Source organism: Sus scrofa, chromosome 14 (genome assembly GCF_000003025.6).
Source record: "Sus scrofa isolate TJ Tabasco breed Duroc chromosome 14, Sscrofa11.1, whole genome shotgun sequence".
NCBI lineage: Eukaryota > Metazoa > Chordata > Mammalia > Artiodactyla > Suidae > Sus > Sus scrofa.
Genome location: NC_010456.5, coordinates 59,515,239 through 59,527,341, shown reverse-complemented (window position 1 = coordinate 59,527,341; position 12,103 = coordinate 59,515,239). Strand labels below are relative to the sequence as shown.

The window sequence follows — 12,103 nt, the reverse complement described above, 5'->3', positions numbered from 1 at the left end:
TGAGGTAGATGGTCCCTGTGGATGGCACTGTCCCCCAGTGGAGCCCACAGCTTGGCCTGAGGAAGTAGAGCCAGGAGCCTGGGCTTCTGAAGCGGCTCTGAGCTCCCCCAAGACAAAGCCTGGCCACTAGCAGCCAGCAGACAGGAAGTACCTTTCCTGCAATGGTCAGAGAATTGCTTCGGAGACCAGCAGCACCTGGAAATTCTTGTTTCCACACCAGCCTTTCTGAGGGACAGGCTGGGCACCATTCTGCAACCTCAGCCTGAACACACTGCCCCCTTCCTGCAGAAGTTCTCTCTATGGCACACTCGTTCCAGGGAGCTGGGGAGGGGTCGTGTTGGGGTAACTTCTTGGGTCCTTACTGGTCTTGGATTCAAAGACACCAGACTCAAGACTCTGAAGTGTCCCTTAGCGTAGAAGTCCCAGGTATGACTATAAATCAGAAGCACCTAGAGTGCTGTTCTTTTTTATTTTTTGGCTGCACTTGCGGCATATAGAAGTTCCTGGGCCCAGGATCAAATCGGACCCACAGCTGTGACCTAAGTCACAACTCCTGCAACGCTGGATCCTTAACCCACTGAGAGAGGCTAGGGATGGAACCTGCATCCTCATGGATATTAGCTGGGTTCTTAACTCACTGAGCCATAACAGGAACTCCTAGCATGCTGTTCTAACAGGCAGACTACGTAGGTCCCACCTGACTTGGTTTTACAAACCCAACAACTCCCTAGATAACTCCTTTTTTTCTTCTTCTTCTTTTTAGGGCTGCACCTTCATCCTATGGAAGTTCCTAGGCTAGGGGTCAAATCAGAGCTACATCTGCCAGCCTATACCACAGCTTGCAGCAATGTTGAATCCTTAACCCACTGAGGGAGACCTGGGATCAAACCTGCATCCTCATGGATACTAGTCGGGTTCTTAACCCACTGAGTCACAACGGAAACTACTCCCTAGGTCATTTCTAAAGCAGCCCTTCTCCTGGGCAGCTACATATCCAGATCTCCACAGGACACCTGACTCCCTCTTTACCCTGGGGACACCTGGACACACAGGCTGCCCTCACTGACCTCCACGGCTCAGGGGCCTGCCTCTGTCTGCCCAGGCCATCCCACATGCAGAGGTGGCCTCAGTCAATATTGCTGGGTGGTTCTCATCCCCCAAACCAGAACTCCTACTGCACCAACCCGGGTTCAGGCTGCTACTCTGAGGCCCAGCTTTCACCCACCCCGCTCTGGATCAGGAAAAGTCATGCTCTGTGCGCCAGTCTCATCAACCAAGGCAGGGAGTCTCCTAACATGCTGCCAGGCCCTGGAGGATCACGTTTACAGGCTTCTTTCATGTCATTCCTCCCAGAGTTGAAAGATCACATAAAACTACCGGAACTGCATTTCCAGTAATGCTGCTGCAGAACTACAAGGATGTGACCATCCACAGGAAACACTCCTTTGTGGCAGAGTCAGAATAGGATGCGCTTGTTAAATTCTCCTCCCACCTGTAGGGCTGGTTCTAAAAGTTAGACTCCAAACCATTCAGCTCCCCAGAAACACATCTGGTTTTTCTTGAGTGGTTCAGAAGCAGCATCAGGATCTGGGAACCCTGCACAGTGCTCCCTGGAACTACAGTTTGTCCTCCTGGAGGCCATAAATCAGGGAAGTTTCTGGTTGACAGATGGTGGCACTGTGGCTTAAAGGTAAGAAATTTCAACTGTGAGATACTCTGAGTGAGGGAAACGAAGCTCGGACAGCAGAGCCTGCAGGGGTGGGACGGACAGTTCCCTGGGTTGCCGACGGTCCCATCCCTTGTGACGTCCGGTGGCCTGGGCCTCTGGGCACATCTGGCATGGTGCGTATTCCTCCTGGAGAGCTGTGTAGTGCCAGTCCGTAATTCAAGGACACAGCAGCATATTCAAAAGGACTGAGGCGATCGTGCTCCCAAGGAGTTGAAAACTTAGGGTCACACAAAAGTCTCCACGCGGAGGTTGACAGCAGTTTTACTCATAACTGCCCAAACCTGGAGGCAACCAAGCTGTCCTTCAGTAGGTGAAGAGCTAGTAAACTGGGGTCTGTCCAGGACTATTACTCGGCACTAGAGAGAAAGGAGCTATTACGCAATGAAAAGACAAGGAGGAACCGTCAATGCATATTAATGAGTGACAGAAGTCAATCTGAAAAGGCTGCGTACTGTATGAGTCCAATTATATGACATTCTGTAAAGGGCAAAACTGGAGACGGTGAAAAGATAAGTAGTTACAGGGGCTGGAGGGGAGAAGGGGGATGAAGAGGGGCAGCACAGAGGACTTTAAGGCAGTGAAACTACTCTGTGTAAAACTGTAATGATGATGGAGTCCCCGTCATGGCTCAGTGGTAATGAACCCGACTAGTATTCATGAGGATGTGGGTTCGATCCTTGGCCTCACTCAGTGGGTTAAGGATCCAGCGATGCCATGAACTGTGGTGTAGGTTGCATATGTGGCTTGGATCCCATGTTGCTGTAACTCTGGTGTAGGCCGGCAGCTGCAGTTTTGATTAGACCTCTAGTGCGGGAACATCCATATGCCATGTATGTGGCTATAAAAAGAAAAAGAAAAAAAAAAAAAGAAAGAAAAATGTAAAAAAAAAAAAAGGTAACAAATCCGACTAGGAACTATGAGGTTTCGGGTTAGATCCCTGGACTCACTCAGTGGGTTAAGGATCTGGCATTGCCGTGAGCTGTGGTGTAGGTCGCAGAGGCGGCTCGGATCCCACGTTGCTGTGGCTGTGGCATAGGCCGGCAGCTGCAGCTCTAATTCAATTGCTAGCCTGAGAACTTCCGTATGCCACAGCTATGGCCCAAAAAGGACCAAAAAAAAAAAAAAAAAACTAGAATGATGGAACTGTGTCATCAGATACTTATCCAAACCTTGAACATCCACCAAGGGTGAACTTGAATGTAATCTACAGACTTGGGGTGAGGATGACCTGTCAGTGTAGTCACTGACTATAATACATGCACTGCTCTGGTGGGGGGTATGGACCGTGGGGGAGGCTGTGTGTTGCCTGTGTGTACTTTCTGCTTAATTTTGCTGTGAGCCTAAAACTGTTCTAAAAAATAAAGTATAGGAGTTCCCTGGTGGCCCAACAGGTTAAGGATCTGGCGTTGGCACTCTGTGGCTCAGGTTTGATCCCTGACCTGGGAACTTCTGAAGGCTGGGGGCAAGGCCAAAAAATAAAAATAAATTTAAAAAACTAAAAATTTTAAAAACTTAAAAAAAATAAAGTCTACTAAAAAAGGGAGGAGTGAGGAAGAAGAATACACTCTTTTTTACCAACTGCTTATTCTTAGGGACTACTGTTTATATATTTATGGAATCGATGCTTTTCCCTTTGACTTGTAACATACTTAATTCCGCTGAGACAGGAGGGTTTCCATCACTGCAAGTAGAAAACTGCAGTTGCAACTACAGAAAAGCAGTTACAACGGAACCACTGGGCAGGCTCCACCGTGAATACAAATTCAGAAACTCAGGTCCCCACAGACCTCGGCAGAAACCAAAACTCAGGCGCCACAGTGGTGATGGGAGGAGGGCGAGGAGTGGGGGAGGGAAGGGTCGAAGGAAATGAAGGGGAAGACAAGTAAGAAGTTTAAACAGACAAGTCTGGCCTTGATTTATTTTTTTCAGAAATGGACATTTTCCCTGTACTAAGGGAATCTCTCATTTAGAGCATTAAAGAGACTCCTGTCAAGGACAAGAGGATGCCACCCCTGCCAACATGCCTCTCAGCCCTGTCCCCTCCCTCCTGGTGTGACAGAGCCCAAGTCACTTAATTGCTTTGCCAAACCTGTTCCCTGCCAGCCACAGGGCTACACTCCTGTGGGAGCCAGGTAGAGCGTGTGTCTGTCTCTCCTCTGCTCCCAAGGCCTCCTGTTCAACTCCCCTCCTCCCCGGGAGCCTGGACTATGCAGGGTCCCAGGCCAGGTGCTACTCAGGGCAAAGAACTGTTGGAAAGGGAAAGCCTGTGGAGATGGATCTGGACTCATGGCCACGCTCTCAACTCCTGCCCGGAGCCAGGGCACACACCCCAAGCCCAGGAACACGGAAAACCACAACCACCCTGTCATCTTTTCTCAAAAATGCATACATCTGCCAGGCAGGAGATGGGAATGAAAATTACACTGTCCACCTTTCTTAAAAAAATAAAATAAAATAAAAATGCTGAGAAAGTAATTCTCAAATTTATTTATTTATTTTTTGCCAAAGGCTGAAAAAAGAAAAGTCAAGCTGTCCAAGCAGAAGCAGAAGGGGTGAGCGCATGAGTAACAGGTCCTGCATCGGAAGCCCTGTATCCAACCAGATTCAACTCTAAGGAAGATTTCCTAACTGAAGGAGGTTCTCCTGCTACCAACTGCTACATAATGCTGCTTCTGCCCACGTTGTATGGAACTTTTACCAGTAATATACGGGTACATTATTTTAGAAATTCTACACCCCTGTAATTATTGTAGTTTATTTTCCTTTATTTTTAAGGCCATGCCTGCAGCATATGGAAGTTCCCAGGCTAGGGGTGAAATGGGAGCTGCAGGTGCCGGCCTACACCACAGCCACAGCAACCCCAGATCTGAGCCACATCTGCAAGCTACACTGCAGCTTGTGGCAACGCTGTATCCTTAACCCACTGAGTGAGGCCGGGGATCAAACCCCCATCCTCATGGATATGAATCAGGTTCTTAACCCGCTGAGCCACAACAGGAACTCCAATCAGTTCATTTTAAAACACAAACATCTCGGCTGGCCAACCTGAACCTGAAAGAGGGAGGGCGAAGTGGCCCTTTGCAGGCAGGCACAGGTCATGGAAAGGAGATGGGACTGGGCGACGTCTGCTGGACTGGGGTTCTGTACTGCTCCCTGGTCTCCGGAGTTCTTCAGGGCCAAGTGCTTCCTCAGCCAGCTGGGGGCAGGAGTGGAAGGACAGTGGGGCTGGGAAAAGTCATGTAGCCTTCAGAGGCTTGCAGAAGGTGTCTGGGAGTCAGGGACTCAACACCAGAAAAGGAGGTGAAGGCTGGTGGAGTAAGAGAGCAGCCAGCAAGCCCCCAGATTCCTGCAGGAGGGGGAGGAGGGGCCACAGGAACACCGCCTTCTGACAGCAGCTGGTCGCACTAAGCTGCTGAACTGGGGGTGGAGCTGTTTGCCTCCAGAGCTTAAAACTCCATGTTCTGTAGTTCGCACAATCCAGATCAGGGTCCCAGGGGCCGGCATATGGAAACACCCTTCCTGCCCAGTCCCACCTGCTGCTAGAGAGGTGAAAGGGGCGAGCAGGTCCATGAGAGGCAAATACTCAGGCTGCCCAAATTCCAGAGGTCACTGGCTTATGGCCTATTTGGAGCCAAGAACGTGGCACAGAGCTGGGAACCCTGTAACTCTCACCGGCACGCTTAGATCCTGCTGGACCGGTGGCCAAGAGTCTGGGAGGGGGTGGAGCAGAGAGCAGCGAACAACACATTCATTCCCAAAAATTCAGGTTTGGAGGTTTTGTGGGTTTTTTTGTTTACAGGAAGCAGTGGACGCAGAGTGGGGTGATGGCGAAATCCTTCTAAAACGAAAACCTTTCATCTCCCGAAGTAAGCCACACCCCAGACTTTGACTGCTGGAGGAAGAATGCAGTAATGGAGAAGCACAGGGAAAGTCAGACCGTGAAAAGCCATCTATTTGCAGGGGGTTCCCTGGTGCTCCAGTGGGTTAAGGATCTGGCACTGTCACTGCCATGGCACAGGTCGCTGTTGTGGCTCGGGTTTGATTCCTGGCCTGGGAACTTCCACATGTCATGGGCATGGCCAAGAAATTTAAAAAAAAAAATTTTTTTTTGTCTTTTTGCCTTTTCTAGGGCCGCTCCTGCAGCATATGGAAGATCCCAGGCTAGGGGTCTAATCAGAGCTGTAGCCACTGGCCTACACCACAGCCACAGCAACGTGGGATCCGAGCCTTGTCTGCGACCTACACCACAGCTCACGGCAATGCTGGATCCTTAACCCACTGAGCAAGGCCAGGGATCAAACCTGTAACCTCATGGTTCCTGGTTGGATTCATTAACCACTGAGACACAGCGGGAACTCCAAAAAAATTTTTTTTAATAAAAGCATCTATCTGCAAACATACCTTCATGTTTGGACCAAATATTGCCCCAAAGGGCACACTGCAATGTCCACGTCTATTCCAAGCAAGGCCTGTTGAGCCCCAGAGAGGCTGATGAGCTGCCCACTCGTGGAGGGAGAATCCTCCCCTACACAGACAGCCCTGCTGGCAGCAGGACCAGAACCAGGTGTGGGGAATGCCAGGTGCTCCTCCTCTGCTGCCAAGAGAGACCTGTTCCACCGACAGCAGCTCCCAATTCTCTGTACAGGAGGTACTTGGGGCGATGGGTGGGGGGGTGACGGCAGGAGGCCTTGTGCTGAAGCTGTGCTGAGACTGTATGTTCATGTGGAAGGATTTTTAAAGAAGCCGATGAAGACTTTGGGAAGGCTAAGCATCCCTACAGCGAGAATGGTTCTGGTCTCTAGGAAGCTTTGAGAAATTGTCACTCAATTGACTGCCAAGATGGTAAGAAGCAAGCCCCTCCCCCCGGGATCCCCCACAGCTTTGACACCACAACATCCCAGTAAAGGTGGACCTGGGCCTGGACCCCAGTCAGTAAGGTCTTTTCAGTTTACAGACAGCAAAGGTAAAAGCAGACACAGATGGCAGGCTGCCTTTGCCTGTCGTCCTCCGAGCAGCCCCACACCACATGGGCACCATGGATGGTGTGTGAGTGGAGCCTGACCGTGCTCCCAACCACCAAGATCTGTGATCGTCCACACACAAGCAAGTTTCCACGTAACACTGACTGACAACGACAGTCACATTTGGAGGCTGGGTGTGCACCATCTGATGAAAAATGCTGGTGCATGGGATACAAAAATGTTACTGGCTATGGGCGAGAAGGTATCCAAAGAAATAAGCAATGTCCTTGTCCTTTAGCGTAGCTGAAAGGGAGCCACAATCCGAGGCTGGTGTGACTGCTGATCAGGCGACAGGCCACATCACATCCACATTGTGGACAGAGCAAACCCAGCTTTCAAATACGTGCCCTGAGACACATCCCCAGAGCTCTTCCACGTGGGACTTGACATGGCCAACTTCAGGCTTACAGGCAGGAGGAATCTATTTCATGATAGTCAGTGATTTTCAAAAGTGGACATGGAGAGGAGTTCCCTGGTGGCACAGTGGGTTAAGGCTCACTGCTGTGGCTCAGGTCACAGCCAGGATACAGGTTTGTTCCCTGGCCTGGGAACTTCCACATGCCATAGGCACACCAAAAAAAAAAAAAAAAAAGGCAGACATGGAGAGACTAGCTAATAACCTTAATAAATATTCTTACCAGCAACAGCAGCAACAACCATTTTTTAATCCCATAGGCCTTTCCTACACACTGTCTACTATCATCCTGTTTTTCTGTTTGTTTGTCTCTTTTGGCCACCCTGAGGCACACAGAGTTCCTGAGTGAGGGATCAGATTGGAGCCGAAGCTGCAGCAATGCTGGATCCTTTAACCCACTGTGCAGGGCTGGGGTCATATCTGCACCGACCTGGTGCTGCAGAGATGCCGATCCCATTGCACCACAGCTGGAACTCCTATCATCCTATTTATGTTTCTCCCATTGTACAAGGGAAGATGCTGAAGCTCAGAGAGGTTAGCGATTTACCGCGGTCAAAAGGCTGGTGGATGGAGAGCCAAAATTCAAACCCAAGACTCACGCCCAAGCCCAGAGCTTCCCATTACAGCCTTAGGAAAAGGCCCTCAGAGCCCAGTATCCCAAGTGGTCTTTCCTGAGTATCTACGTGGGCCGCCCTGTTTATCATCCAAGGTCAGACACAGGCTAAAGCAAGAGCTGGGGTTCACCTGAGCACCCATTCATCAGCAGGCAACTGGAGATGCTGGGGGAGGGTATGGAGTGGAGCTAGGAGGGCACTGGAGGGTGCTGGGGAGCATTCTCTGTTCCAGGAGCAGCCGGGAAGGCCCTGAGAACCACATCTGAAGACAGAGCAAATGGGAAGGGTCGGACTGCCCTCCTCAGTCTGGTTCAGGGCCCTTTTGGATACAGCTGGGGCCACTTATTCAGGCCACTCTGCCCAGCAGCCTATCCTCACCTTGTCCTTTGCCTTGTGCCCAGGAGCCCGCCTTCCTCCACAAATGGCCCTCCTCCTGGGCCTGAGACAACAGGTCCACTCTGTTACCAACCTCTTGCCAAGTACCAGGAACACGTTGTAGACACTCCAGTGCAATTAAATCACACTGTATTTTGCTGCAGGCAAAAATACACCCTAGGCAATGTCCCTCTGTACCTCTCCTCAAACTCTCTCTCTGCCATGCGCGCTGAGAGGCTGGTCAGAGGCATTCCAACACACGCTCCCAGCCCATTTCACAAAGCTGAGCTCAATTCTGAAAACCAGGGCCCTTCTGCTCCCAGAAGGACAGGTAGAGACCACAATGAAAAGTTCCGTTGGCTGTTAAATGGCTTTAGGTTTACAGATTCACAAATTCACTAACAGCTTGGTCTGACGCCCAGGTAAGGAATCAAGAGTAGAAAATTGGCCATGTCTTCTTCCCTTATCAGCCACACTGGGCCCTTTTAGGGCCTGGGCTTGTTGATGATGAGCAGGCATGTGTATATTCTTAGCCGGACAGCAAGCTCAGGGAAAATGACAGTCACGCTCCAACATCTCTAAGTACTTGCAGGTTTATGTCTTCGCATAAGTCATGTATTCCTAACTTTTCCAAAGAGGGCCTGCCTGCTTTTCCATCACCCAGATCTGAGCACCAACCCTGCAAATGTCTTTGGAGAGGTGCATGTTTTCACACTAAAAATGTTTCAGCTCTAGGAATATATTTCAAACCTATATTCTCATCTCTTCCGTTTACCACACCCTCGTTTTTCCTGGCAAAGCCTTCTGAGACTTTTCTTTTAATTCTGTCAGGATATGGCAACGCTGGCAGCATATTTCCGTCCTCTCACACTTCCCTCGCATTCAAGTGGGTTTATAGCCACAAACATTTTGTATTAATAAGTGTCTCAGCACACCCACGCCTAAAACTCAGATTTAAGCCTCATTCTTAACTAGAATTCCTTCCACCGTTCACAACTTCCTCGGAAAACCTCTCCAAGCCCAGCCCCTCCTCCCCGCAGCCTCCAGGCCCTCACAGGATGCCAACCTCTCAGTCTGCTTGTCCCACTTTGACCTTCACAGCAAAAGTTGAGTTTGAAGGCAAATTCTAATGGCACCCAACAGGTTTTAGGTAACCACATTCCCAAGAAAAAGACCAACTTTCTGGGCAGCACAGAACAATTTTGTGTGGGTCATCCCTGAGGTTTCTTCCCTGGGGTCTGAGTCTTTTCTCCCTTCACAATGACCGCCCCTCCAAAAAGTCCCGGCACAATGAATGTCTAGGTCAGAGGCCCATGCATGCCCTTATATGTACCAAAGTCTTCCCAGGGCTTGTGTAAACGTCTACATTAGCTTTTTGGTGGGAAAACGGGACCACCAAGCTCACTCCCAAAACAAAGCTTCACAGCACGATTCCTCGGAAACATCTTAGGGCTTCGGATTTTGCCTCCTAACCCTGGAAGGCACCTCTTCCTGCTTGTTATCTTCACAATTTCACGCTCCCCACACAGCTCATCAATTAATATTAATATATATATATAATTAATATTAATATATATATATATATATACAACTTGCTGATCGCCTTCCCTGGCAGGCCTGGGATGGGTACTACTATTCCCGGTTTCCCCGGGGGTACAGAGGCCCCAAGAGGTTAGGTGACCCATGGCCAGACAGCTAAATGGCAGAGTGGAACAGAACTCAGGTTTGCCTGGCTTTAATCCCTTGCTCTTCTTGCCACTTCGGTCTGCCTTTTAGCTCTGGGAGCGGTTTCGGGTCCCATGCTGCCCGGCGGGGCAAGTCGCGGTGGAGGGTCTAGAAAGACCTCCTCTCTGAGATACTCCAAACTATCCCCGGGAGCCCCGGCCCCCAGAGCTCCGGATCTGGGCCGTCCCTCCCACCCACTCCGGGTCCTGCACCTTCTCCTCTGCAGCCCCTGCCCGCGCGCCTGCCGGCGGCGGCCACTAGCCGGCAGGTGTCCGCCCGGCCGGGGGCGCTCGGGGCGCGGGTAGGGGCCCGGCCCGTACTTACCTCGTCCCCGAAGCGCACCACCTTCTGGCCCGTGGGCCCGCGCAGCCCGGGGAAGCGCGCGAGCTCCTCGGGGTCCCCGGGGTCGCGGGGCGCGGGGGCGCTCGGCCCCACCAGGCACCGGTCGATGATCTCGTCCTGCTGCGCGGGCGGCAGCCGCGCCCACTCGGGCCCGTACTTCTCCCGGATCTTCTCCTTGTCCTGCATGATCTTCCTGGCCATGGGGCTCAGCGACGAGAAGTAGGTGAAGCGCTTCCGCTCCCTGTCGTCCAGAGGCCGGTTCCCGCTCATGACCGCCGAGCGCGAGGCCGCGATCGCCGCCGCCATGGACGCCATGCCCTGCCAGCCCGTCGCTCCCCGCCCGCGCCGCCCCCACCCCCGCCCTGCGGCCCGAGCACCGCCCCCCGCGCCGCCCCGCGAGCAGCGCCCCACTGCCCCCGGGAACCCCGCCTCCCGAGCCCGCCCACCTCCTGCAGTCCCACCCCGTGCCCGCCCAACTCCGGCGACCCCGCCCTCCGCGCCCCGCTGCTTCCGGGAGCCCTGCTCACGCCCACCTCTTCCTCCTGGATCCCCGCACTTTGCGCCCCCCACCCCCGGGGAACCCTGCCCTCCGTGGGCCCCCCGCATCTGGAACCCCACCTCTCATGCCCCAACCCCGGTAACTCCTCCCACTGCGTCCCTATCCCCGGGAGGCCCGCCCTCCGCGGCCCCCACTCTCGGGAACCCCGCCCCCTGCGTGCCACCCCGGGAACCCCGCCCCCTACGCCCCCACCCCCGGAACCCCGCCCCTTGCATCCGTCCACCCCGCCCCCGAGAACCCCACCCTCCGCGGCCCCCACCTTCAGGAACACCGCCTCCCGCATCCTCCCACCCCCGGGAATCCCGCCCCATGCACCCCCCCAAGGATCCCGCCCTCCGCTCCTCACAGCATCCTCCAGATCTGCTGTCTTCGGCTTCCGTGGTGCCTCCACTTTTCGGGGCTTCCCTTGGCCAGCGCGGGAGATGACTGGCGTGTCCCCAAGTCTGCACCCGGCGTTCTGGCAGGATTGCTGGTAGTGACCGCCATAGCGCCACGTGGTCGCTTGACAAAGGAAACTTTTCTCTCCCTCCGCTGTGCTTAAGAAAGCCCGGCATTTCTGGACTGAGCCAACGGCCGCCTTATTCCTATCATGTCCCTGTCCCCGTTGAGCCATCTTCGCTTTCTTTGAGCCATCCCAAGACCTGGGCCAGGGTCCCAGAGCGGTGAGCTGATAGAAGGGGTGGGCGCCGGGCAGCGAGGGCACGGAAGAGAGCTGGGGAGACTGGACTGGTGTCGGGAGTGTTTAAAGAAAATCATTTCCCGCGCCTCCTGAAAAGACAGGAGTAAAATGAAGCGCCAGGTAGCTTATCCTTATAGCGCTTTTCCCCAAAAGGAGAGAGCTCGGAACTTCTGGGCAGGCATCGGGCCGGCGGGCTGGTGAATCTGTTCTTCGCTTTGCTTCTGCAGGTGAAGGCGTTTTTCCGAAGCCTGCCGAGTGGCCTTTGCGTTCTCCAAGATTTCCTTTGGAATCTCAGAAATCGCAAAACTCTTGGCAGTTGGATGTTTGCAAACCAACTGAAGAGCAGCAGAAAGTTTTCAGGCAGAGGAGTAGTTGAGTAGAGGAGTCGTTTCATAGGCATCCCAGTAGTTGGGGGCCAGGTGTGTCCCAGAATACATCTATCAAAGTTGTGCAGAGCCCTGTCTGCTTTTCTATCTTGGCTGATTTGCACAACACTGTAACAGGTCTCGGACTAGATTAAATGTCCACATTTAAAACAAAAAAGACCGTATTTCAGGTGTTACTAAGGAGCTTTGCGTCTAAAGTAACACTTGGAGGAGTTCCCGTCGTGGCGCAGTGGTTAACGAATCCGACTAGGAACCATG

General features: G+C 52.7%; 1 protein-coding gene across 1 annotated transcript in view; it reads right to left on the bottom strand.

Annotated features, from left to right (window-relative positions):
* The window catches only part of C14H1orf198 (chromosome 14 C1orf198 homolog), a 36,952-nt gene extending 26,364 nt beyond the window's left edge, over positions 1-10,588 (bottom strand). Inside the window, exon 1 of the mRNA XM_001927098.5 lies at positions 10,204-10,588. Coding sequence (XP_001927133.1) covers positions 10,204-10,536 — 333 coding nt within the window. The 5' untranslated portion in view covers positions 10,537-10,588. The remainder of the gene's footprint in view (positions 1-10,203) is intronic.